Raw genomic sequence first — 27,635 nt, forward strand, 5'->3', positions numbered from 1 at the left:
AGTTTCCACATTTGCTGAGAAATGAGCCATTGAGCCATTGGGCAGCAGCACAGGGGCAGGTGTCTGCTGGGAGGGAGTGGCTCCTCCTTGTTGGGGAAGCCCTGCCCTGCACAGTCCACACCTGAGCCTTTCTCCCTGTGGTCTGTCGCAAGGGTGTTGGGGGACAGGTTTGTCTCTCTGGTGACCTTGTCTCAGGCTATGCTGGTGGGACACTGGAAGTGCCACATCCCAGACTCACTCTGCTGAGCTGGCTTGTGATGGGGCCAGTGGGGGGAGGGGGGCTGGGGCGTTCACATCCTGGATGGCTGTGGGAGGGCAAGGCTGTCATCCTGGTGCTTTTCCACAGCCGCGAGGGGTGCAGCCGGAACCGGTGTCAGTGCAGAGTCTGATGGACTGTATCCTGGAGAGCTTCGCCTTTCTGAATGCCGACCTTGCCAGTGATGAGCTGTCCCTGTTTGGGGGCTCCCAGGCTCCTGAGTGAGTGCATACCCATGGGGACACCTCTGGGCAGCTGTAGTTCCATGCTGGTCTCATCACGTCTAGTTTTATTGCGCTCGGTGCCTCCTCTCCGTATCACTGTCCCTACATAGCTAGTATGGCCACTGAGGTGATCTCAGGCAGTCACAGCAGCATTCACTCTGGACTCGCTACCTATGCTGATGGCCCAGTGCCACTTCTGTCCCCAGACCTCAGCCAGACAGAAGGGGACAGTCTTCATTTCTTTCTCTCATCCAGTGGTCCTACAGGGAGATTCCAAGTCTGATGAGCCAGTTGGGCCTTGGGGAAGGGGTGGCAGTTCAGCTCAGCCCTGTGAGCCGTGATAATCCCCACCCTGAGTCTGGGCTTCCTGCCCACTTCACAGAAGAACAAAATGAGGCTTTGGCGACCAACCAGGAGCACAGCCTCGGGTCCCCTGGGTAGCACTGCCCGCCACACCTGATGGATTTCCAGCCAACTTTCTCCCCCTTCCCGCCACTGAACTCCTGGACCTGGGGCCCAACTCTCTGATCTGGAGCTCTGGGGTGGGGTGGCGGTCAGGGAAGGGGTTCCCTTGCTAACCCAGTGGTCACTCATTTCTTTTGTCTCCTCAGGAAGGACAGTCCCCCACCTCCTCGGCCGTCATTGAAGATGTCACCCAGCGAGCTCACAGCTGGTGTCCTGGAGCTGGACACACTGCTCACCGTCCACCTTCAAGTCTGCAAGGCCTTGCTTCAGGTGTCAGGGTAGGGCTTGGCTGGGGTGGGATCTGGGCTCAAAGGTGGCAAAAAAGTCTGGGGTCAGGTAAAAGGAAGCCACTCTGAGAGTCGATGCCATGGAGACTGTGGCAGGAGGTAAGGAGCCATGTTGGGTCTCAGGGAGCCAAGCCCCGAACTGAGAGGGTGGTTCTGGTATACACGTGTTAGGTGCCACACCAGTCCAAACTGGTTCAACCCCAGGAATTGAACATGGTGGGCTTCAGGCTATGCTACTTCCAGGGGCCCAAATGCTGGGAGATGGGCCTGGCCGTCTTCCCGCTGCTTTGTGATGGTTGTGACGATGGTTGTGACGATGGTTGTGACGATGGTTGTGACGATGGTTGTGACGATGGTTGTGATGGTTGGCTGAACTTGGGCAGGCTGACCCTGGGGGCTCAGCTTAACGAAGAGAAGGGTGCTTAGGCCATGGTGGAAGCCACCTCTGGGACAGAGCAAGTGTGGGCAGCTGAGAGCAAAGACGTACATGCCAGGCTAACTGGAGCATCCCGGCTGATTCTAGAAGCTGGCTTCCCCTAATCTGTCACGGATGGTCCAGAACTGCCTCCTGGAGGAAGCAGAGCAGCAAAGGCAGGTTCTAGAAATGATTTCAGTCCTTGACTCGGAGCAGGTCAGCAAGGCCAGGTCGGTTGAAGAGAGTAAGTAGCAACCAGCTTCATACCCATGGCGGCCTTGCCTCTCTCCCCCTTCCATGAATGGGTGGATTGGCTGGGCTTCTGCATACCTGTGTGTCTCTGTATACTGGGGAGGCCACTGTCGGGTTCACCAAAGCCATCCCCACCCACATCCTGGTGGTTCCACCAAGGAGCAACGGCTGTCACCTCAGTTCTTTGTCTACCCCTGCGGACCTCTCTGGGGAGTCCAGCTTCCTAGTTCACAGGTGGCTGTGAGTGGCTGACATTATGAGTGGGGACAAGGAAGGTGACTGGAGCGACACGGGCCTGAGAGGAGGTCCCTGTATTGGGTCTCCTGCCCTCACTTCCAGCCTCGGGTCCTGGTGAAGGGGTTTCTGGTGCCTGTGGCTGCTCCCGCCAGGCTGCTGAGCAGCTGCTCGCTCTCAGTCATCCCACAGACTCCTCACAGGAAGGGTGGCCTGGCATTGTGGCAAGGATGTACCCAGCCTGGCAGCGTCCTGGCTTGCCCTGCTTCCACACTCCTCAGCCAGCTCAAGAAGATGTTCCTACATCGAGTCCGAGGGAAGTACCCTGGCCAGCTGGAAATAGGTAGCGTCCTTCTTGCTTGCCACTTTCCCCAGGAAATGGTGGTGCTACAACTGGGAACGTCTTCACAGTTCGGGCCCTGTATATTTCCATGCACATCCCCACTGTCCTGCCCCCTGGGAAAGCAGGCTGCGAATCCCTGTGCCTCCCACCAAGCCTTGAAGGGTTGTTAGAGGAGGCTGTGCAGCTCCTCTCAGGGCCCTTCCCTCTGCCAGTGTGTCGCAGGCTCCTGGAGCAGGTGGTCGGCTGTGGTGGGCTATTGGCTGCAGCGGGGCTCCAGGAAGAGCAGATGGTCACCTGGTTCCAGTTCCACAGCTACCTTCAGCGGCAGAGTGTCTCTGACCTGGAGAAACACCTCATCCAGCTCACCAAGGAAGGTAGGGCCTGGCCATGGCGATGACTTGGAAGCAAGTTACAGCCCACCCTGGGGGCTTTGTCCCTTCTGGCTTGGGCCACAAACCAGATGCATGCAGCTCTCCCTGTAGCTGTCAGAACCAAAAGCGGGAGTGAACAGCCTAGAGCAGCCCCAGGGAGAGGAGATGGGAGCCGCAAAGTCTGCCTGTCTGGTTTCTTTCTGAGTCAGGGTCTCCCTATGTAGCCTAGCCTGTCTTCAAACTCACCATCCTCCTGCCTCAGCCTCCCAAGTGCTGGGATTACAGGTGTGTACCACACACCCAGCCTGGCCAGTGGTTCTGTTCGTTTTTCAGGGGCATGTCAGATCCGTTTGTAGAAGCGTCTGTCGGGATGTGGCAATGCTCCCTCTGCCGTGGAGCTGCCCCTGCGGCTAGGGCAGCTCATGGTACCGGCCTCCCCTTCCTTTTCAGTTACTCTCACTGAGGAGCTGCACTGTGCGAGTCCAGCCAAGGGCTTAAGGAAGCTGCACGGGAAACGCCTGGGCCAGCTGCAGCCCCTGCCCCAGACTCTTCAAGCTTGGGCCCTGCTGCAGCTGGATGGACCGCCGAGGCTGTGCAGGGCTGCCAGATCACGCCTGGCTAGTGCAGCCAGGAATAGGCGCTTCCGGGAAAAGGTGTGGTGCACGCATGGGCATTCTGGCTGGGTGTGCCAGGAGTATAAGGTGGGAGGGGCTGGAGAGATGGCTCAGAGGTTAAAAGCACTGACTGCTCTTCCAGAGGTCCTGAGTTCAATTCCCAGCAACCACATGGTGGTTCACAGCCATCTGTAATGAGACCTGGGGCAGCATACAGGCAGACAGAACACTGTAGACATAATTAATAAATAAATTTTTTTAAAAGGTGGCGCACGCCTTTATTCCCAGCACTCGGGAGGCAGAGGCAGGTGGATCTCTGTGAGTTCGAGACCAGCCTGGTCTACAGAGCTAGTTCCAGGACAGGCTCCAAAGCCACCGAGAAACCCTGTCTCGAAAAACCAAAAAAAAAAAAGAGTAAAAAAAAAAAAAAAAAAAAAAAAAAAAAAAAAAAAAGAGTATAAAGTGGGTGATGGGGGCTACACTTACCAGATTTGAGGTCAAGTGCTTTAAGAAGGCTGGAGTCACTAGTACAGTGGTTCCCAACCTTCCTAACAATGCTCCCCTTTAATATGGTTCCTCATGTTGTGGTGACCCCCAACCATAAAGTTATTTCATTGTTAACTTCATAACTGTAATTTTGCTACTGTTATGAGTTGTAATATGAATATCTAATATGTGACCCCCCGAGATGGGTTGAGACCCACAGCCTGGGCTTGGTCTCTCAGACCTGCACAGCATCTTTCTGAGGGCTGTCTTTAAAATTTTATATTTGTTTGTTTGTTCATTCATTCATTGTGAGTGTATGTGCCACATCATGAGTCTGGAGGTCAGAGGGCAACCTGACAGAGGCAGCTTTCTCCCTCCACAACATGGGTTGCAGGTTCAAATTCAGGTGGAGCTGGGCATGATTACACACGCCTTTAATCCCAGCACATGGGAGGCAGAGGCAGGCAGGTCTCTGAGTTTGAGGCCAGACTGATCTACAGAGTGAGTTTCAGGACAGCCAGGGCCACACAGAGAAACCCTGTCTTGAAAAATCAAAGCCAAAAAAATTTTGTGGAATTCACTTACTAACCAGCTAGTGTTCCGTCTGGGGTTAGCCCTCCTCCTGACAAAGGGCTGAGTTTGGATCACTGAAGCAGCTGGGGACCTGCTTGCCCTGACCTCTGTCTAATCCTGGTGTCCTCCTCCAGGCTCTGCTGTACTACACCAATGCCTTAAACGACAGTGACACCAAGCTCCAGCAGGCAGCGTGCATGGCGCTGCAGCAGCTTGGGGTGAGTCCCGTCTTTTCTAGTGACTGACAGGAGACCACCCATGGTGAGGGCTGGAGCAGCAGCAGCAGTTTCAAAACACTTTCACTGGAACAGCGTGTGTGTGTGTGTGTGTGTGTGTGTGTGTGTGTGTGTGTGTGTGTAGTAGAGGGTATCACCAGTAGCAACAGCTGACACCCTAGTAACAGCCAGCCCCCCTAGACTCCAACAGCAGAGGTCCCACACCAAGGAACTCCCTGCCCAGCTCCACAGGTTGTAACATGATAAATTCTTGTGAATGAGAAAAAGACAAGGTACAGGAATGGGAAAGCTGCCCGGTCACCCTCGACCTCAGCAGGAACAGCTGGCCACCTCTGGCACATATCCTTCTTGCTTGCAGGGACATGTGTACCCTTAACTTTGCTACGAAACATGACTTTACATGAGCCGAGGGCTACGTGCCCACAAGCACGAGGGACCGAGTGGAATCCCCACAGAAAAGCTCCGAATGGTGGCCCCCACCTGTCATTCCAGTGCACGGGAGGTAGAAGCAGGGGATTCCGGGACTAGCCAGCTAGCCAGCATAGTTTACTTGTGAGCTCCAGGCTAGGAGAGGCCTCATCTCATAACATGGTGTGGATGGCACCTGTAAATTCTAGTTTTGTTCACATCGTGTGTGCAGGGGAGCACACATATGCACTCAACCACAGAAAAATGCAGTTTCCATGCATCGAGGGGAAAAAGCCAGGTATGGTGGCACATCCCCATGACCCGGGGCCAGCCTGGGCTTCATAGTGAGACCCTGTCTCATAAATGCCACTACGAGCATTTTTGTAAATAAGGTTTTATAAAAAGCCACATTGGGCTCTAGCTCATCCTGGGCTGGATGACACAGGACAGCTTCCAAGCCTGTGAGCCATGCCTTCCCCACCGTCCCTGCACTCCCATGGTGGAGGGGAAGGGGACCTTGTTAGGTCACCTCCATCCATGCTGGGGATCTGCCTTGTCTAACCTTGTTGCCTACTTGTACATGCAAGTTGGCTCAGTGTAGAGAAAACCCACTGCCCCCACTCGCTCAGCACTGCCCCAACAGGAGAATCCCTGCTAAGGGTGAAGGGGTCAAAGGTTGCATGGGAGCGGTGTCTGTGGATGTGTGGCAATCAGGCCCTGGGTCTCCAGAGTACAGGACAGTCAGGGTGTATTAGATGATGTCGACAGACAAGCTGATGGTGGCCTTGCTTGCTGGCCTGCACTGGGGTGTGGAAGCCTGGAGGTCTCTAGAGAACAGACAGGCCCCCCAGGAACACCAGGGTTGGCATGCAGGGATGACGCAGTGCGGTCTATTTGCTGCCTAACAAATCTTCTTCTTCCTGACCTCATAGGGTATTGAAAGCATTGAACAAATCGCCAGCCTGTGTCGGTCGGACCTGGAGGCCGTGCGGGTGGCAGCGCGGGAAGCAACACTATCATTTGGTAAAGCGCAGCCAAAGCCTCCCCACCCCCACCCTGGGCAGCACAGTGGGGTTCCAGGGATGCTAGGGACCTGGCTGCAGGCTACCTGTGCTTTGCAGCCCCTGCTCAGTAGTGCAGGTTCCCCTCATAGCGGTTGACAGCTAAGGTGTAATTCCCCCTCTCCCACTTCGTTTATGGTCCTTGGCAAGCGGTGGGCAGAGGCAAACTCAGGCCAGTGCTCAGGAGACCTCCGGCATAGAAGGTTGTTTCAGGTGTGATGGTTCAGTCAACAGTAGGGGCAAGGGACCCCCACCGACTACTGTCCTGCCCCTCTAGAGATACCAAGACCTGGAAGCAGAACACCGAGGTGGTGACGAGCTGGTGATGGATGTCTTTGTGTTCCAGGTGAGGAGGGCCGCCTAGCTTTTGAGAAGATGGACAAGCTCCAATCAGAACAAGAGCTCTACCAGGAAGCAGATTTTGAAATCACAATTTTCTAAGCTGTGACCACCGAGCTCCAATCCAGCACCTTTCTTCCTTGACACTTCCCAGCTTCCATAGGGCGAGTTTTGAACTGAGCACCCCAGGCACTCCCTCCCAAGTGTGAGCTGGGTCAGCACCCAGCCCAAGGGCACAGTGCTGTACTCCCAGAGCAGGAAGAAGGGGTATGTGGGACCTCCAAGGATGTGGCCTACCCCAAATGCTGTTTTTGCTTGTCTTGCCTTCCTGGGGTGCAGTGTCAGGGGCAGCTGGTGCTGGCTGAGGATCAAGGGTTCAAGACAGACATGTATGGAATGCGAGCTCCCTGCACACCCTCTGACAGCTAGCCAGTGGTCAGGCCCACCTCTGACGCATGCCAACCTGCTGCCCGTTAGATGAATTGCTTCAGAAGCCAGACATGAGGTGAGGTTTTCGTTGAGGTGACTACGGAGGCACACGATGGGTTTCCTACTTGAGTGGGTAAAACACTTGAAACTGGGCATCTGAGATGTCCACGAGGAGCCGAGTGGCTCTCAGGGCTGACTTAGACAACCCCATTTAGTTAGGTGGATCACGTGTGCTGACTTATCTTGGTATTTATTCATGTTCATTCTCTAAAATCTCAATTAAAACCTCTGTAGTGTATGGTTTACCGTGTCCACGTAGATAAGGTTGTGTCTGTGTAGCCAGGTGGGAGAGGGTGGCAGAAAGCACAGGACTCTGTAGAACCCATCAGGGATCCTCGCTACACTTGATTCCCACGCTCATGGCAGACTGCCCTCCTCTGGGGACACTTTGAGAATACCCCAGGCCTTTGCAAGCCTTTACCTGACGGGGTTTGTCCCATACCTGAAGCTTTCCGCTGGGACAGTGGGCACAGCACTTCCATGGTTCTGGGGTGCCAGGATCATAGCGGGGACCACTTACTGCACAAGAAATTGTGAAACTGAGAGGTACAGAGCTCTGCTTTTTCTTTTTTTTGGGGGGCGGGGGAGGCGGTGAGATAGAGTTTCTCTGTTGTAGCCCTGGCTGTTCTGGAATTTGCTCTGTAGATCAGGCTGGCCTTGAACACACAGATCTCTCTGCCTCTTGTGGTGGCTTTAAAGATAGGGCTGTGCTTTCTACCACATCTGTCATCGCAAAGTCTGAACTGAAACAGTCACTTGGGGACCCTATATGCTGAATATTGTACACGAACTTTTGGGTCTCATTTCAATCTCTGTCATGTATACATCAAATGTGGCATTATGGATGTCCTGAGATGGGATGACCATGGTGTGTGACAGGCAGCTGGCCGAGGTGATGTGGAGCCTGAAATAGGGACTCCAGTGATGCCTGTGGGCCTTGTTCAAGTACTGCAAGGTGCCAAAGAGCGGGTTCCTGAAAGAACAGTGTGGAGGTCCTGAGTGAAGGCAGGCTGGCCAGCCACTAGCACTCGCAACCCAGAGCACGCTAACCCTGCAGGGCAGACATCTACCTCATGCGGTCAGGGACGGATAGATGGCTGCCCATCCTGGCTCAGGTCTGTCAGGTAAAGAAACAGGAAGCATTTCACATCTATGTTCTTTAAAAACATTTATTGTTGCAACTAAAATGAAGACCCATTAGTGATTCGGCAAGTTGGAAATGGTGCAGTCCGACAGTTCTGTGAGGTCACAGAAGACCCTGAGACACCCCCACTGGGGCATGCACCACCCCACACACCTGCAAAGGTACTATATCGGAAAACTTTTTTGTTGTTGTTGGTTTTTATTTTTGTAAAAATGGTTTATTCTATGGCCATCCAAAAAAAAAAAAAAAAAAAAAAACGACCTGCTGAGTAAATATTGGTTTAAGGCATACAGCAGCTTGCTACCTCCAACACAGGCAACGGGGTGGAGTGCGCCCGTTCTCCAGGATATCCACCTAGAAGGCTACTGTACATACCCCACTACTACAGGTACAGTCCACTGCCAACTGCTCCCAGCCTGGACCCTGGCTGTGCCACCTCCCCAGGCTCTGTGGGCAAGGCCACCACCATTCCCACCAGTGGCTGTGCTGGCTTCTCTGGGTGAAAGGCAAAATGTGAAATGCTGGCAAGAGGCAGTTTGGATTTCCAGCTGCCTTCGCTTCTTATTGTAAAAAAGCCACCCAATGTGGAGGTCTTGTGTCCCTCACAGGAAGAGTCATGAGCACCATCATCAGTCTCTACCAGGCTCAAGAATGACACGCCTCTGGGCAAGGTGACCCGGGCCAGTGGTGACAGCAGCTGATTCTAAGGACTGTCACCCAGGCTGTTCCCTTGCTTCCAATCCTGGCCTGCTCCAGAAGAGCGTGAACTTGGAATGGAGGGACTGATTCCAGAGGTGGAAGGGCCCTGGGAATGAGGTGTGACCGTGGAATGTCTGAGGTGCGGTGGGGCTTGGCAGGGCAGGCCAGCGAGCCTGGGGTGTCCTGCCGGAGTGAGGCAGTATCTGCACTGGACAGAACTGCTTCCACAGAGAGGCAGTTACTCAACCATGGCCACATCTGGTCAGAGTATGCAGAGGTGGCTGGACATGGGCTGCTATTGAGTGAGCATCAAAATTCCCCATATCAAGAACATGGTACCACCAGAGCAGGAGACTTCATGTTTTCGAACTCTCAGGAGAAGCGGAGATTGGGAACGGGATCTACAAGGTCATGGGGAGAAAGTCCAGGTCTCATTCTCGCACATCACATCAGTAGCCACAGGGCCTTTACACATGCCCACACTGTCCCATGTTCCTGAAGCTCAATAGCTCCCAATGTCCTACAGCCCCGGCTCCTGGCCCCAGCTCTGGCTGTACAATGGCTCCCGTCAGTCTCAAGCCCAGGACTCATCTGATACTGTACTTGACAGAGCCCTAGGTGCCAGGCTGACACCTTACATCATCAGCTCAAGGACGTGCTCACGCAGTGAGGACGCCTTTGGGAAAGGTGAATAAATAAAGAGCGGGGTGGTTTCTAGGGAGGTGTGGGGCCTCATGCTACCTGAGCCAGTGCTCTGCTCTGCTGTTCCCTTGCACTCCTCACCATCGTGGGCTTGGGACTCCAGGGAAGGATAAAGCAGAAAGGGAGATGCATGGCTGAAGGAGGTGGTGGCTGTGTGAACAAGCCTCCCCGGCAGCTTGCTCGGCTGGCTAGTGGCTTTCCTTCCCCGGCATGGCCACTTGGCCTGCAGCCAAGAGGCTGGAGGGCAAGCTGTGCTGCTGGGTAGCAACCCCATGAAAGCGCGTGCCTTGGATGCTCCAGAATGTGCGCCTCCCCACAGCCTGGCCACTACAGCACTGGAGGCAGCCATGGCAAGCTCGGTGGTGTTTTATGAGTCCTGACTCTGGAAAGCACCACTAAGGAAAAAGTCTTGCAAAAATCAGCTGATGCCTTCAAGAATGGTCACCGGCACAGGACTGAATGTTTCAGAGGTTGGTAACAGTCCTGCGAGGTGGCTTCCATGACACCAAGGCTCCTTCCTCCTCCTGTCAGTCATGCTTGCACCTCAGCAGTGTGGGTTCTACCACAATGGTGCTTACTTTCCAAATGAAATGGAAACCACAGGGAGAGTGCTGGCAGCCACCTAAGATGAACTTGACCCTGAAGCAGGGCCCCAGGGAAACCCACTTATAGGGATGGGATGTTGAGGGCAGGGATATCAGCAAGATGGCTGTCACAAGGAGGGGGAGGGTACAGGTGAGTTTGGAAATGCAGCGGGGACACCTGAGCAAAGCAGAGCCGGGCTTGCTGTTTAGAGGCAGCGTGTGCTGCTCTCCTCACAACAGGGCGGCTCCAGGACACCTGGCAGCTCAGAGTACACAGCGGGGGTGCCCAAGCCAGCAGGAGCTTTACATCCTGATCATTTGGGAAATCGATGTAAATCATGAATCTAATCACAGGCAAAAGGGCACAAGAGAATATCATGAGTGCCTAGCGTTTTTTTTTCTCCCAGAAATAACAAAAACCTGCCTTTATAAATGTTAAAAACAACAATGTGTTGTAATTTTTTTTCCAAAAACAAACGAACAGAGAGAGAAAGGGGAGGAGTGAGGTGAGAGCGAGTGAGGGAGAGTATTTGGCATTTCCTCTACTTCTCCTCAACAGGTTAAGGCCCTGAGATTAGACTGTTCTTGGGACCATGGGGCTCCTGCCAAGCCCAGTGCACTGATGCCCCTCCTGGGGCAGGCCCTTCCAGTTCCACCACAGGCTTGCGAGCTGTTCCCAACAGTGGGTCAGACGCCGCAGACCGAATCCTAAGCTGGGCAGCAGAAGTGCCCAGCACACTCGCGCTCACAGCAGTCCGTCAGTGAAAGCACACCCGGTAGCAGAGGTACGCACCAGTCGCCAGGGCCGTGGCCATGCACACGTTGACCAGGAGGGGCTTCCAGTGAGTTGGCCAGTGTGCCTTTTGTTCCTCGTCCGTTGGGGACAGCTCTTCCTTGGTGGGAGCAGATGCCTGGGCGCCCTGAAGACCTCCAGCCACCACTCGTTTTCTAACTTCAGTGTCTTGACTCACGCTGGGGAGAGGGGAAGAGGCAGGTTACTCACCTCGAGAAGATGGACAAGGGCGTTACCACGAAGGAGGAATTCTGGAGAAGCAAGCCATTCATGCTGCACCGGGTGGGAAGGTCAGCACAGACAGCAGCCTGTTTGTCTTCTAGCTCTTGGGGACCTTGGGCAATACCCATGGCCAGGGCTGGGCTTCATTCAAGTCATCTGCAGCCCACCAATGTATGTGCTTTATCAGAAATGGAAACTCCTAGCTGTAGCCAAAGATGAGCTCAGGTCCATATCCCAGTTATAGGGGAAACATGACTTCCTTAGTCCTGGTACACTGGTAGCTCTGTATCTTCTATGACCAAGGATGCTAGAATGAGTGCAGCCAGCCACGCCTCTCTACACTGTGTTCAGAGCTCTGGGTGGGTCCTACTGAGAGCCAGACTGTGTGTGCCATACCTCCAAACTGCCCTCTAGGAAAGTGACAGTTGCCCCAGGAGCTGGCTCACGTGCTACTTCCTACAGGCCATACTTTCTTTATCCTCCCTACTCCACCACACACTGCTATGCACACGCCCACTATCTATCAGCTCAGCGCTTCGGTTACCAGTGGGCGCTCAACCAGGGTGAGCAAGCAAGCTGCAACACCTGCCCAGTTTAAACTGAGCAGATCAGACAAGCACCACAAGGTGGCACTGGAATCCCATTATAACCTGTCACTGCATAGGGACACCCAGGGGCAATGGGCACTTTCTGCCAGGATAGAGGCCCCTCCATCACCTGCTCACGCTATGCACAGCACTTAAGGGGTCTCTGCATTCCTCTCTGGCCAGGCTGTCTTCGTTCTCACAGGTCTCCTCGCTCATCCACTGGTGGTTGGAGAAGAGTTCCTTGCATTTCCCATTGTGAGGCTCCAGGATGCGTTTGGGTGGCCGGGGAGGTGGGGGGACATGCTCGGGTGGGGGCTCCAGGTCCTCATGAGAGAGCTCCTTCCACTGATCCTGGGAGAACAGTGACAGAAGCCCATGAGTGCTTGTTCTGGGTCTCCCCAGGTGAGCAGCCAACAGCTCAGCAGCAGCTCTGGGGGTCTTGGTTCTAGGCAATCATCTGGGAGGTAAATCTGTTCTTTCTGAGGTGGGGTCTCAGGTGGCCAGGCAGGCCTTGGACTCCTGCCATCCTGCCTCCATCTCCAAAGGGCTGGGACAGTCTTTAGGGAACCAAGCATGCTCTTCTGCTGAGGGTTCTGCAGGGCACCTGGCAGGCAGAAGGGCGGCCCACTTAGTGACTCTAGCAATGGCACATGCAAAAGGGAGTCCTCAACAGAGTTGGACCTTTTTTTTAAAAAAGATTTATTATGTATACAGTGTTGTCTGTCTGTCTGTATGCTTGTTGGCCAGAAGAGGACACTAGATCTCACTACAGATGGCTGTGAGCCACCATGTGGTTGCTGGGAACTGAACTCAGGACCTCTGGAAGAGCAGTCAGCGCTCTTAACCTCTGAGCCATCTCTCCAGCCCCAGAGTTGGATCTTTTACACCTGGAGTTACTTTCAAAGATAAGTCTTGATGTATGTGCACAGGTTGCATGGTCTATCCTTGGCTACAAACTGAGCCCCAACACCAACACACGTGTGCTAAGCAGAACAGAACTGACCTGCACTGAGGAGTCGCCCATGATAAACTTTGCACCCTCGATCACAGCCAAGTAGGAGAAGCGCAGTTGGTCGGCCGTCTGGATGAGCCCCATGCGAAACCTGCGCATCTCCAGAAGCACTTTTTTAATATCCACAGAAGAGGGGTCTTTCCTCTTGTCCATCTGCAAGGAAAGAAGACTGGGTCAGTCAGAGGAAAGTCACAGAGGGCTGGTAAAGGACTCAAGAAAATGGGAGAAAAATGCAGCAAACTGGGACCCTCTAAACATGAGCTATGGGGATTCTGGGATGACTGGCTGCGCCCTGGGAACAAAGCTAGAAGGGACCGAGCCACTGCCATGGGAACTGGCGAAGGCAAAGGCTACAACAGAGCATCCCCCAAGAAGAGTGTCTGTGGATAGCGACAGGGTGGGCTCAACGACGCTTCCTTTCTTCCTGGGCTTGCACAGCCTCCTCACCAGCAAGAGGCAGGTATCAGCCAGACAGAAGGTCCCCGACCTGCCGATGCCAGCGCTGCAGTGCACCACAATGGGGCCATGCTCCGGATTGAGGGAGCCCGACTCTCGGACTTTGAAAAGGAAATTGAGGAAGGAGGCAGGTGACTCGGGAACTCCAAAGTCAGGCCATGTGGTGTAGTGGAAATGCAGGATCTCCCGGGCCTCCTGGGTCTAAAAGAGAGACTGCGGTTAGGCTGGGCACATTGTTTTCACAGACCCCACGTGAGCACCAAGTGACTTCCTGGCTAGCCTTCTTCTTAGGTAGTGGACAATCCTCTTATCTTTCTGTCCCTTCCATACCCATGCACAGGTGGCCACAACCGTTTTAGCCTGTAAGTCACTACTGGCACCCTAAATTTCATCTCAGGAAGAGCTCCTGTGAGTGTGTATATGGGGGGGGGGCGCTGGCACCAAGTCTGGATCGCTCAGGGGGACCTCTGGGATGGGTCAGGCAACTGTTACTTTGGAAGAAACTGTGATAATTCAAGTCTCCAAAGACAGATTGCCATACAGTACACGAGCCAGCATTCCAGTGGCAACTGCCTATGGGTTTGCCACACACTCATTCACCTTAGGGACCACACCCACTTGTAGAACTGTCCCATGGTGCCCTGTAGTTGAGCAAAAACAAAAATGGCCTGCAGCACTGCTTCCACTCTGCCCTTTCCTAGATGATCCAGTAATTTTTACAAATATTTGGGGGTGAGGGGTGCCACATGCCACATGTCACATGCACATCTGGAGGTCAGAAAACAACTTGCAGGTCACTGGTAAATGCCTTTGTACACTGAGCTAACTCACCTGCTCCACAGTCCAGCATTCTTTTTTAAACAGAGACAGGGTATCTCTGTCTAGTCCTGGCATTTACTCTGTAGATCAGGCTGGCCTTGAACTCAAAGATCTGCCTGCCTCTGCCTCCCTAAGCCCTGGGATTAAAGACATGTGCCACCACTTCCCAATTTATGTTCAGTATTCTTAAAGGAGGCCACTGAAGGCAAGACCCCAGGGGGCAGGGCCCCAGAATTACAGAGGGCTACAGCCTGTGAGAGGAAAGGAGCAGCTACAGACGCCCAGGCTAGGCTTGGTGATACCAAGGTGCCATCTGTCTGCAAAGTACAGGAGGTCCCTGCTGTGGTACAAACACATGAAAGACATGGCCAACCCTCAGTGTGGCTATAGACGCAGGGTGGTGTGCACAGCTGGGGTCCATTTAAACCCTGCAGCGGCTCTGCCTACTGCCCTGCAAAAGCAAACACCACCTGTACTGGGTGCAGAGACGGAGGAGTTTCAAATGTTTAAAAAAACTGGTTTAGAAGAAAGAATGCAAAAAGTCTTCTTTCCATCCCACAAAGAGCACAGGGCTCCTCATCTGCCACCTTCCTCCAGCCTGTCCATCCCTCCAAATGGATTCTGTTCTAGGTTCCAGAAAAGCCCTAATATTGAAGCCCTTGAGCTGGCCTTGTGCCTGGAATCCTAGCACTCAGGAGGCAAGGCTGGTGGACTGTAAACGTGAAGCCAGAATGAACTACTAGTGAGACCTGAGACCTGTCCTGCTACAAGGAAAACACCCCAAAGCAGCAAGCCTAGACAAAGCCTCAGCGCTCCTGCCCTGGCTTTGCTGCCGACAGACACACTTCTGCTTGCTCTGAACTGTCTCCCTCAACAAGCAGATATTTCCCAGAGGTTATCAGAGGTCACTCTTAAAAAACCAGGCTGGCAAATACTGGAGAGCACTGGACAGGGTCTACCACACCCGCACCTATCAGTGACACTCCAGAGCTTCCCTGACCTCACCCCATACTCCAGGCTCCTCTGTTAGGCCACTACAGGGCCTCACACCTCTCTAGACTCCAGCAACCTGAGCTAAGTTCTGGACTTGGGTCTCACCACCAGCAGGGAGTCAAGAGAAGTCTAAGGATCTGTGACTGTCACTCTGCAGCAGACCCCAACAAGCCATTACCCCACCTCCCCTCTGCTCTCTGGACCCTACGTACCTATTGACCTCTCACCCAAGACCTCCCAGGACCCTTGCAATCCCATGTCTGAAAGAAACTAGAAAAAGCAAAGACATGGGGAGATGTCCCTTGGCCCCACTCAGCAATTAGGCAAAGTGGCCAGCCGTGGCTCCACCATGCCTGGGACTCACATGGCCTCCTCAGTCACAGCTCTGTACGAAAGAGCTTCTACTGTTCCTAACTCCAGGCTCTTGCCATGCCCCTGAACCTCCTTTTGTTGGCAAGTCTACCTAAGACCTGGTGAGAAAGTCTCAGCTACAGGAGACCTGGGCAGTGAGGTGAGCCCTCCTTAAGGCAGACCAGACAAAAGGTGCAAACTTGCTGTCATTTCTCCTGCAAGCACAGCTTTAGCCCTCCAGTTCCAAAGGCAGAGCAGACTACTCTCGGGTAAGAAGCTGCCTTTTTCCCTTAGAACTGTGTTAACTGGTGCAAAGATGAGAGAGCGTTGTTGGAGGTGTTTGTCTCTTGTCCTTTGTTGGTGCCTGGGCACAGGCTCAAAGAGCAGCAAGACCCGCTCACATGGTGTGGAGCCACACTATGTACAGGGCTCACAATTCCTGGGAACACTCCAGCTGGAACCAGCACCTGAGGACTAAGGACAAAAGCAAGCAAACAATTTCTAGAAGACTTCACACACGCCATACTCACAGCCAGGTTTTCCAGCTCCAGCTGTCGCACCGTGTAATATGACTTGACATCTTCAGATACCAGTGTCAATTTCAAATGTGTGTCCTCAAAGACCATCTCTTTTTCTTCTTTCTGTGGCCAATACTGGGCACATTTTAACTGGGGGAAAATAACACTAGATTACCCTGAATGGCTGCTACATGAGACAGGAGAGTTGGAGGGCGGTCTGCTAACTATGAGAACTCAGAGGCTGGAGTTTCCCAGGTAAAACAGTTCCTACCCTGACCTGTAAGGCTCACACTTCCCACCCAGCAACAGCAGCACAGTACAGAGGATCCTGGTCCTTGTTGTGATGTGAAACCACACCACACAACTGTGCCCTTCACAGATGTCTTCAGTAGCATCTCAATATGACCAGAGCCCCACAAGGAAACTCAGCAACAGGACAGAGGGTTGGAGCCTCATCAGGCTGAGAGGCTGCAGTCAGCCAGCTAGAGATGGGAGGACAACTTGCAAGGTGCAGCTCACCAGTTCATTCCAGTCTGGTTCAGTTCAGAAGGTACAACTGTCCTGACCTTTTATTCTGCTACCTTCAGAAACCACTTGATCTTCATTCAAATGCTGATAATTACAGCTTTTGATGAACTCAAAGATTTGGTCTGGGATTTAGGAAAGGAGATGGGGCTGGATCTCCATCTCACAGACCCCATGAAGTAAGTTCAGATGCTCCGATGGTTCTGTGGCAGACAGCTGTTCTGGCTCTCCAAGTCAGGACTGAGAGGGTGCCCAGGCAGAGGAGACCCCAGAGACCTTGAACCTCCTCAAGGAATGCAGTAAGCTGCTCTTTGGTACAGAACACACAGAGCTCACACGCCTGGCCTGTTCCAGGGCTGGCCTAGTCTGCTGGGAGGTGTTCCCTCTCTCGGGTGGGTGGATGGGGGAAGAGTATGGAGGGAAGACACTGGGAATAAAGATGACCTGGGGGGGGGCGGGGTTGCTCAGGCTAGCCAAGCAAAGACAGAGGTCAAAGAGGCTCTTTGGAGAGAAGGTCCTGATGGCTGACAGGGTAGTGTCTCAGAGGAAAGCAGGAGACAAGACAAGGAGGCAGAGCACAGTGGGACTGGGACCTGGGGCTGGGAAGAGCCAAAGCTGAACAGAACTGAAGACCTGTGGGTCCTGTTCTTCTAGGGCCCAGTGCTGCCCTCCCCCAAAACCAAAGCAAAAGGTAGAGAAAGCAGTATAGGAATTAAGGGTCTACAATGCCAACAAGGGAAGGAGAGAACTCGGTTTCAAGGTCTGGCCTGATCAACCCATGACCCATCCCACCTTTAAAGACCAACTGGAGAGATGAGCCCCTCAGCTAGGGCCACCCTGTCAGCATAAGCAGATCGTATCACAAAGGCTAGGTGCTAGTGAACTGTGCACAGAGAGACTTGAATGAGTCATTTGTTTCCAAATTCAGATCCCAGGCCACTATGCTAGGGTGGGTACTCACCATGATCAGGGAGAACGCCAAGGGGCTGTCAGTACAGAGGAGGTGGTGGATGTCCTCACCTTAGAAGCAAGGCAGGCAGACTCTAACTTTTACTTCTAGAAACCCAGAACAAGCCTGACAGATCTCTACTTAAGCAAAATCTACAATTTCAGAGGCATTTTGGCACACAGCCAAATGTCCATCAACTAACATTTAATTAGGTGTCTATAGGACCACACTCAGTCATTTCCCATAAAAATTTCTGCTTTTAAACACACAACAAAACAGCACACCATCCCTACTTCCAGTTAGTTGGTGGCATGCATTCACATGCTGCCTTGAGCAGAAGCCTGACCTTTCCTGGAATGTGAGCGGGCCATCGCTGGAACTGACACCAAGGCCCTCTGGCCAGCCCCATCCAGGAAGGCTGCAATGCCAGTATGCTGGCATCCCAAGTTTACAGTCCTCTCCACCATGAAGCCTGAAGCTCATGCAAGTCCTTACAAAACCAAGAGCCAGACAGTCTGGGGAAGAGACTATGACAGTCACTGCTGTCTTCCTGACAGGGTGGCCTGTTTTCATCCCCAACGGATGTAAGCCAAGAAGCCTGGGCTACCAAGTGCCTGAACCCCAACTCTGGCTCTCACAGGGTTTTACGAGGCAAACAGGCTGTGCTTTGGAATACAAATTACATTCACCTAACCCTCTCCTACTGTATAAATATCAGTCCTGCGCTTACACACAGCACACACCATGTGGCCACGTCTAAGCTAAGTTTCAACTAAGTTCTTGAACTAACAAGAACCCCAGGCTAATGCACACTGTCTATGGCATAGCTGGTTTCATAAGCACATGGTCCATGTACTGAAGGCAGGAGGTCTAAGAGGAAACAGTATAGAGTCTATATGCAGCTCAGGCCTCTGCGACCCAGCTCTATGGATGGGGATGGCTGGAAGCAGGTGAGGGGAGCAGCACATCTACCATCCTGGATTCTACCCATCCCTGGGACTGCTGATGTGCATCCCACAGAGCACACTGCTCCCTCAGCCCTAAGTGGAGCAGAATAGTTCTAAAGGACCACTGACAAGCTGCCATGGGATACAGCAACCAGAGGACCAGCTGTGCTTCCGATGGCTAACACAGGAATCCTGGGGAAGGTGGTCATGGTGGCTCTACTTATGATAAACCCAGGGTACTGAAAGCCAGACCTGGTGGCAGTTATCCAACTACACAGCAGACCTTAGAATGTGACAACAGCTGCTCTAATGCAAACTTCTAACTACAAGGGGCCACCAGGACTCCTAGCAACACACATTTACATGTATAAGCATGTGTACAAGCATGTGTACCCTTACACACGTGCACAGTAAATCCTGCCATGTCTGACTTTTTTAAAAAGATTTAATATTTTATTTACTTTTTATGTGTATGGATGCTTTGCCTGTACATATGTCTGTGTTCCATGTGTTTACTTGTTATCTACTGAGGTCAGAAGAGGCTGCTGGATACCCTGGAACTTTTATTTCAGGCGGTTGTGAGCTACTCTATGGTTGCTGGAATAGAATCGGAGTCCTCTGCAAGAGCAGTAAGCAGTCTTAGCCACTGAATCATTTCTCCAGCCCCCCATATCTAATGATTTTGTGATAATGGGTTGATTTAAAATTCCGCCCTCTGGTTTTGTCAACTGACCACACTTGGCAGGCTCTGCATCTGTTATTATGGTCTATAAAAACAGGAGGTGGAAGCCAGACAACAGTATGGAGTCAAGCAGCCTCAAGGAAGCTAGCATGAGTGACTGGGACCCTTAGGCTCTGTGGGTGAGTGCCACTTGCTGGTGATGCGTGCCCTCACTCTGTGCACTTGGTTCCACCCTCGGGTGGGACTGCTGTCTTCGAAGGGGATGGAAGGATTCTTTGGCAGCCTCATGCTCTTGAGAGCTTGAAGAAGCTAGAGCAGCAATGAGCAGTACCCCAGCTGAGCAACAGACAGCACAGAGCCTGTGCAGTGAGCAGTACCCCAGCTGAGCAACAGACAGCACAGAGCCTGTGCAGTGAGCAGTACCCCAGCTGAGCAACAGACAGCACAGAGCCTGTGCCTGGAAAGACCTTGGGACATTCTGTTCCTATTCTCTGTTCCTGGCTATTGCTCCAGTTGGTCCCAACAATTCTCAGTTCATCTTTTCCAGGGACCTCAACCTCTGGAGCTGGAAAGTCTCTAAGTGACAACCATGTCCAGGGAGGGAAGAAAGGAAGCTGGTTCTGCCCCATGCTGATCTTGGGTAGCACTCAAAATCAGACTTCAGTGCCCATCACAGAAATGGGAAGAGAGAAGGGACAGGAGGTCTGGTTGTTTGATGATGCCTAGATCTGAGACACAGTGTCACTGTGACTCAGACCCTTGGACCAAAGGGCAGGGTAACAAACAAACCTGAGACCTGTCTAGGCTATGGTTTGGGGAATGAGAGAGACAGGTCTAGGTAACAGGTCCAGCCACTCAGGGTCTGCAGGCTGCATCATTGACTGCCCTTAGAGGTGAGCATGTAGTGAGACCCAAGTGACACAGGCCATTCTGGAAGTGTGAGACAGAAGGGACAGAGCCTCAGGAGGGGTGTTCCCAGAGTTTCGAGAACTCACAATGCCACGTGTCCTGAAGACAACTGACCAGCAGATGCTATGGTGGCCCATCAAATCTAGAAGCCAGTGTCCCCCAGTTCTGCGGAGCCACCTCTGCCATCAAGAGGCATAGTCTTGCCAGTCAAAAAGGTGGGCTTGGTATTCACTACATAGGCAGTACCAAGAAAGTAGAGCCAGTGAGGCAGAGCGTCTGCCTCAGGCACCACAACGCTTGGCCTGCTGCTTCTCTCTCTAGTCATACCTGCCTTGCTCGTAACAAACGTGTATCTATGTAATATTTATGTTTTTAAAGTAAAAAGGTGTCACGTAAAGGAGTTTGAAAATAGGAACTCAGGGAAATGAAAGCTTTATGGACATAGACCGCAGCAGCGGTGAACTTACCGAGCCTTTCTCCATGATACGGTTGAGCATGACCACACCCCTGCTCTTCTGCTCCCATACCATCTCCCAGAAGTGCCCACATGTGTTTGGCAAAGGGCCCTGCAAACACACAAAATATACACTCTACAACACTGGACACACAAACACAACATGCAGTCAGCTAGGGACAGTGTTTGGAGGTTCAGGCAGAATGGCTGCCAAAGCTGTCTGCTCTAAGGTCAGTCACCCAGTCCCACAGTCCATCATACGGTGAAGGTCACCTCTGCATCTCGGCACAGAATGTCTTTTGGTCTGGGATGGTGGCTGAGGGGCTCTATTGGGCTCCTTGCCTAAAAGCATGGGGGTAGAAAACAAAGCTCCTGTGTGGGTGAGAGGCGGCATGGGGCAGGGCCTCCACTGTGACCTTCTAAGGTCAGGCGATCACCCCAGTCTCTCTGCCCGAGACCACTGATTAAAGGCAGACTGTTCACAGACTGCAGTGGTGCTGTAAGTGAAGGACTCGCACAGCACCTACATGGAGCAGAGTCAGCCTCTCTTACAGCTAGCACTGGGGAGTCTGAGCGTGGACAGCCTTGAGAGCGGGACCAAGGAAAGTGACAGATGTGGGCCACAAACCATCTCAGAGGCGGCCTGAGGGGTCGAAGACCTGGGCATGACTGGTGCCTGCTGAGCACCAAGCTCGCCTAGTGCTAGTGGACAGCTAGAGAAGAATGGCAGTGTACTGGGAGCTCGCTTTAGTCCTGTGGGACAGGAAAACCCACACCAGGGCTGGCCACATCTTTGGACCGAAACCTCTTCTAGAACAGCTCTCACCTACTTTGATCCAAGGCATTACCCTGTAAATCCCAGCATGTTTTTCTTCCCTACGCTGGCACCTGGCATCTTCTCATTCTTCCGAGTGCTCTGTCCGCAAGTGTGAGGCAAGGGCACTGACAACAGTGTCCCGCGGGTGGCAGGTGAATGTCTAGGGTACCTGATGACCACCTAGGCCATTCAACCTCTGCACTGCACAAGGATCCAGGTTGGTCCTGCATCCACAGAGCTGAAAACAGCCCACTGACGCTACACACACTGATTGGCCAGGGTGAGAGAACAGGGAGGGGACCGTACGGGACAGGGACACACCTGGGATGCTTTTGGTCAGGCAAACTGGCTTGGGACAAAAAGGGAAAAAAGTTGTGATGGATGCGTGCTGGCTCTGAGCTTCCGACTTCACTAGGATTTGATTTCCACATAGCAGGCATAGGTCATGCTCAAATACCCTACAGCCCAGGGTATGTGATATGGACTGACCAAGGAGACTAAGATAAACAACACCAACCTGCTGGTAACAGGCTAAGACTGAAGAAAAGGATTGAGAATAAGCTTTTATCCTCTTTCCAGACATTCGGTCTTCTGGTCACACACCATGAGGCGTGTTACAGGAACTCCATCATGCTTTTTCAGAAGGTAGCCCAGAGCTATGGGACTTTTAAGAGATGTCATATCCTCTAATGTGGCCCAGAGGACTACTGAATGGCACTTGGGACAGAGGTGCCTGGCCAACCGCTAGCCTTCTTAGTTGCTGCCACAAGCACTCAATGCCGAGGTCCACACTTCTGTGGTCACAAGGTCTAAGGTCTTTTCCTGCCCATTAGGAGACCACTGGCAGCTCAGTGTGTCACCTCACAGTGCCCAGGGCAGATGCTATGCCCACAATGATCTGAGGGAGCACACTTCTTTTCTTGCTGCTTTTTGGCCAATGAGAGCCCTGAACTTCTCAAGGACATGTTGATCTCATCTGATGAAAACACAACAGCACTCTCAAGCTCTTGAGGTAACATGAAAAACACAGTCCAGACAGCCTGTTACCTGGGTGAGAATATAGCTCCTCTGGGCTTCCTCCATTTTTATCAAACTGGCATTAATGTAGTCATTATCTTCCTGGTGCAATTTAATCCGACTATGATCAACTGAAAGACAAAAGCAGAGCTGGGTTAATCCTGGGGTCCGAGTGCCTACATTCTAAAGGAAGGCATAGAGAGGGACCCACAGTCTAAAGAGCGTGCACATTGGTAGGGGCCTCCCTATTCAAGTGACACTAGTCATCTCTGAGTACCAGAAATGTCACATTCCACAGGAACAGCCATCAACCCAGACCATGCCCTCCTTGGGAAGGCAGATCCTATGTCCCCCCCTCCCCAGTCTACAGATCACAGGAGAACGTCAAGGATCCCCTTCCTAATGCTCGATCCAGGTTCCCAGGGTAGAGTCGAGGCTGTAAGAGGAAGCAGTTCACCAAGAGCTGCCCAGCTTGCTGTCACATACAGATGTCTCAGGTGGCACCAACATGATGACTTGGCCCAAGTCTCAAGCACTGCAGAGAAGAGAGTATCCACCTCATGTGCAGCAGTGAGCCATGTGCAATCAAGTGATTCAAGACCCTTTGGACGGCCGGGTGGTGGTAGCGCACACCTTTAATCCCAGCGCTTGGGAGACAGAGGCAGGCGGATCTCTGAGTTCGAGACCAGCCTGCCTGGTCTACAAGAGCTAGTTCCAGGAGAGGCTCTAAAACTACAGCAGAACCCTGTCTCGAAAAACCCTTTGGTCGTTTTGATCTGAGACACTGACAAGGGGGTTTAAACTGGGCAGTGGTGGCACACATCTTTAATCCCAACACCCAAGAGTTCAAGACCAGCCTGGTCTACACAGTAAGCTCCAGGAAAGTCAAGAGTTGCATAGTGAGACCCTGTCTCAAGCAGGGGGCGAGTTAATGAAGTAAAAGGCTCTCTCACAGTAAAAGTGCACAGATGTAATTCCAGGAAAAACTCACTAGGGAAGTTCTGTGCAGGCTCCTGACAAAGCTCTGTGCTTTTGTTTCTGTTTCCTTCACTACTTTGTCACAAAGCAGTGGCTCCCAAGGGCTGCCATTCTTTCCCTGCAGCTGTCACAGGTAGGAACCTGTTCTTTCTGCTATAGCCCAGGGGAACCTGGTCAGGATGATTCAATCACATCTTTCACCTGAGCCTAGAGGGGAAGGGAGCACAGCAGCCTGTGGGTTCTAGTGGCACCGCAAGTTTCAGTCTGTCCTGGGTTGCATGAGCCTACTTCTCAATACACAAACAATAAAACCTTTGTGAGAGGCACTGATGACCTCAAGGACTCCAACAACACCAGCTGGCCTTGGGCAAACTCTTCATCTTGTTAACTTCCTTGCTGAACACAAGCTAGTAAAAAAAGAGGAGCCTGGGGGTGTGCAGGGTCTGCACTCACAACACCCATGGTACCAGCAGCACTCTGAGCTGGAAAGATCTCTTTTCACTTTGAACCATCTTTCCTGCCCCAAACATGGACAGAAAATTCTTTTTTCTATGAGAGTATGTGGAGAAAGAGAGCGACAAGAATATGCTTGGGGTGCAATGCTGAGAATGATCCCATGTGCTGCAAGGAGACACTGCAGTGCTGGGCCCCATCTAGGACAGCTGGTGGATATCCCAGGGCATCCTGGCAGTGGGAGAGGGGACAGTCTGATATGGTCAGCCAGGACTCCAGAGCATCAGCAAGGGTTTCTGCTGTGTCGCTTTGTTCTCAGTCACCCTCCACCTAGGGACCTACAAGTGCGCTGCAAATGGCTCGTGTTTACTAAATGCACACCTGAGGGGCACTAGGCTTAGTGGCTTACACTGCTGCTTCACTTCCACACACTCCTGTACGGTGAGTGTGACTCCCATAGTGACAACCAGAGCCGCCAGGGTGGCCGGCCAAGAGACACAAGTTTTGTGTTCCAACCCTAGACCCACTTTATATCTCCCAGGAACTTGATTGGCAGCCATGTAGATTTGGGTAGTCACAACCCTCATTGAATAATAATGTCTACAGACCTCAAGCGGAGTCGGTAACCCTGGGTCCTAATGGCAGATTCAGATCCTGCATCCAGTTTTGGCTTTTCTTGCTTTCCACACTTTACACATTTGGTTATTTACTCTGAAGGTATTTCTAGACCAGGAGCCAGGCAGAGGGGGCGGGCTCAGGCCAGTGGGCACTGCCAGTCCTAAGCAGTCCAAGTGAAGGGCATCTGGTGGAGTGGAGTACCTGTGATCATCACTGTGGCTCATAACTGGGCTTATAAGAGCCAGGGGCACAGCTGCTGAGTCACCCCGAAGAGGCAGTGCACTAAGCCTAAGCCACTCCACTTTGGGGAGGAAAATGACTCATCACAACATAGAGCTAAAGAGAAGGGCTCTCAACCACCAGATTTCCAGAAACTGGAGCCCAAGTGTCTGCAACAGTGAAAGCGAGCTATGACACTGTGTCTCCTGTGCTTACAACAAGAGACAATGAGGTCACAACCTCTACCACACCCGGGACAGTGGCAGCTGTAACTGGGAAGTGTGATGGGGCAGTGGGAACAGTGAGTACTTACAGGGGCTGACATCCCGGTACCTGTTCCGGTTTTTGTTCTTAGGAAGTTTCGCCACTCTGCATGGGAAGTCACTGGCTTCATGTCGAATATCCTATAAAAAGGATAAAGAGTTCTCTTTTGGAATCTACACCAGGAATTTATCCAGACGTGAGCTGGGCACTGGCTGAGTTAATGGAGCACCAGAGATGAGCCAGGCACTAAGGACTCATCATTCCAGACATCAAAGAGGCCTGGCAGTGTGAGCAGGCCAAACCGATGATGCTCAACTACATCCAATGTTACAGGAACAGAACACGCTGAGCAGGCCCAGGCCTGGTGGGACACAGAGGAAGAAGGCTGTGCTACTTAGCAGAGGCCAGAGGGCTTATGTTAGGAACAGTGAGTGGGCAGCGGGGAAGAATGGCAGATGGCTGGAGGATGTGGTGGGCAGGCTAGATCTTGAAGTGCTGGAATGTCAGGCCTGGGAGTTCCAACTAGAACCTTCTGGAAAGGAACATGTCAATAAACACTCCACCATCCAACTGCTGTCTTTGGAGACAAACACGCCCCTGCACGAACAGAAGCAGCTTCCTCCTGCTCATCAGACTGCACACAGGCCCACCCTGCTCTTGCTGGGATGCTGCCAGTCTCAGGGAGCAGTTTGGGGAAATCTGCTTTCATTAGCAATGACAAAAGCATGTGCACTGTGAAAGTGCTACCATCATGAAACTGTACGTCTACAAAAATTTTAAACTCTTGGGGTTGGTAGACTTTACCAGAGTGAGAAGGGGACAGGAGAAGAGGCCATAGGGACAGCAGTCTACAAGCTGGAAATCAGACAGCTCAGCAGTAGGGCAGCTACGCAGTCCCCCGGAGACATGCAGGGTGTAGATGGCTGTCACCTTGGAAGGAAGGGTGAGACTCCCAGTGGGGGGTGGGTGAGGCCCCCTCTGAGCAGGGCTAGATGCCACCCCAACCAACTCGCCTTCCCTCCAAGCTGCTATGCCAGCCCTCACTTCTGCAGAAATCAAAGGAGGACCTTTGGGAAGAGTCAATCAGGCCTTTAGACTAGCTAAAGTGGGACAGCGCAAAGCAAACGGCCCAGCCAAGGCACGAGTAAGCTGTACACTCCCAAGCTCGGGCCCTGCCCTCTTTCAGATGCACACACGGGGCTGCAGTAGCTCCATTTCCTTTCCTGGTGGGAGGCCTTCAGCTGATCTGACCAGACAGCAGGAAGAACTGAAGGATGCCAGCATCCGGGTGTGCCTGTTTGCTCAGGGTTCTAGCTGCCTGTCCGTGGGCCTCTACTCTCCCTCACACAGATGCCCCTGATAGCGGATCTAACAGGAAAGCAAGGGCCAGGGAAAGAGCCCTTCAGAGGACACGAACTGCAGAGTTCAGAAAGCCTGAGAACAAATACTACCAATACACTCACAACAGTAAGCTCTCCTAAGAACAGGATGCCATGATATATACTAAATAAAAATGTATTTTGTAATGTAAAACAATATAGCAAAAATGACAAGCTCAGTTGAAAAGATAAGGAACTCCTCCCATCCCCCTTTCAAAGGACAGCCAAAGATAGCAGTCACACCCCCTTTTCCAACAGGTTTTCCACAGCACGAGAAACAGACCAAGAAAAGAGGGGGAAAGAAACAAAATGGAAAATGATGGCAAAGGAAACTTCCGTGGAAACTGAAGGCTGACAGACTCTTGCCAATATGACCAAGACAACGGTGTCAACAGCTTGCCTTCTCTAGCACACTAACTGTGACATCAATCTACCCGAGGAAGTGAGACCTGAATCCAGCCACAGGGGAGTCCAACTGAGACATAAGACTCTTTAGGGTCTAGATGACAGTCAAGCATGGCAGGTCTGCAGACCCAAGTGCAGGCCTCTGGCCCACAGCTGGATGCCTCCATGAAAACCTGGAACCGAGAGTCTGAACAGCTCACAAAGCTAGCATTAAACCACTCGGGCACAATAGGCCCAAATGCCAGTTGTGGTGGCCACACACACCTTTAAAGCCAGCACTTAGAGGCTGAGGCAGGACTGCTGTTGAGATCAGCCTGAGCTATAGCGTGAGACCCCTCTCAAAGAATCAGAAAGATAGTAAGTACTAAATTTAATCTCAGCACTCTGGGGGCAGAGGCGAGTGGGCGAACTGTTGTGAACTACTTGAGGCCAGCCTAGTCTATATAATGAAACGTGTTTCAAAACAAAACAAACAACAAAAAAATAAGCAGAACAATAGTTTTGTATTTTGGGAAGTTCATTTCTACCAGTACTTAAGTGTCTTGTACATCCAATTGGTCAGAAATTCCAATTTTGATGAACAGTTGACACGCCCTAACTTGAAACACCTACTTCTTTTGGAAACAAATAGGCATAACAGCCAGTCTGACCACACAGAAATACTTCCATGTTGCACCAAGCAAAGTGGAACAGCAGTGCTGGTTTTAACCCATTCGTCTTGTGCCACACAGCGGATATGTGCTTCTGGCTCCATGGTAGAATGCATTATTTGCTTACAACTATCTGCCATGAGGAAGAGCAGCGGAGTCTGCCTGAAAGTGTCAGGAATCTGTTAAAAGAGTCAAGTCCTAATGAAGGTTGTTAATATTCAGGAGGATGCCTATATGTTTGTCTTTGGATTCACCTTCTTATTTAGCTTCTCTAGGACCGTTAATTATAAGCTCAATGCCCTTTATTTATGGCTAGAAACCAAATATGAGTGAGTACATCCCGTGTTCCTCTTTTTGGGTCTGGCTTACCTCACTCAGGATAGTGTTTTCTATTTCCATTTCGATCCTACTGCACGTACTGGCTTTGGGGGAGCCT

General features: G+C 52.1%; 2 protein-coding genes across 2 annotated transcripts in view; one reads left to right on the forward strand and one right to left on the reverse strand.

Annotated features, from left to right (window-relative positions):
• Positions 1–7,591, forward strand: part of Ripor3 (RIPOR family member 3) — a 42,905-nt gene extending 35,314 nt beyond the window's left edge. The window contains exons 14-22 of the mRNA XM_026787033.1: positions 347–477; positions 1,092–1,215; positions 1,756–1,891; positions 2,315–2,476; positions 2,689–2,850; positions 3,298–3,500; positions 4,655–4,738; positions 6,097–6,187; positions 6,572–7,591. Coding sequence (XP_026642834.1) covers positions 347–477; positions 1,092–1,215; positions 1,756–1,891; positions 2,315–2,476; positions 2,689–2,850; positions 3,298–3,500; positions 4,655–4,738; positions 6,097–6,187; positions 6,572–6,666 — 1,188 coding nt within the window. The 3' untranslated portion in view covers positions 6,667–7,591. The remainder of the gene's footprint in view (positions 1–346; positions 478–1,091; positions 1,216–1,755; positions 1,892–2,314; positions 2,477–2,688; positions 2,851–3,297; positions 3,501–4,654; positions 4,739–6,096; positions 6,188–6,571) is intronic.
• Positions 7,592–8,208: 617 nt separating this feature from the next.
• Positions 8,209–27,635, reverse strand: part of Ptpn1 (protein tyrosine phosphatase, non-receptor type 1) — a 48,338-nt gene continuing 28,911 nt past the window's right edge. Inside the window, exons 2-9 of the mRNA XM_005362852.2 lie at positions 24,815–24,905; positions 22,264–22,364; positions 20,413–20,511; positions 15,946–16,083; positions 13,244–13,453; positions 12,788–12,949; positions 11,915–12,135; positions 8,209–11,154 (exon numbers count right to left, since the gene is read on the reverse strand). Coding sequence (XP_005362909.1) covers positions 10,941–11,154; positions 11,915–12,135; positions 12,788–12,949; positions 13,244–13,453; positions 15,946–16,083; positions 20,413–20,511; positions 22,264–22,364; positions 24,815–24,905 — 1,236 coding nt within the window. The 3' untranslated portion in view covers positions 8,209–10,940. The remainder of the gene's footprint in view (positions 11,155–11,914; positions 12,136–12,787; positions 12,950–13,243; positions 13,454–15,945; positions 16,084–20,412; positions 20,512–22,263; positions 22,365–24,814; positions 24,906–27,635) is intronic.

Source organism: Microtus ochrogaster, linkage group LG8 (assembly GCF_000317375.1).
Source record: "Microtus ochrogaster isolate Prairie Vole_2 linkage group LG8, MicOch1.0, whole genome shotgun sequence".
NCBI lineage: Eukaryota > Metazoa > Chordata > Mammalia > Rodentia > Cricetidae > Microtus > Microtus ochrogaster.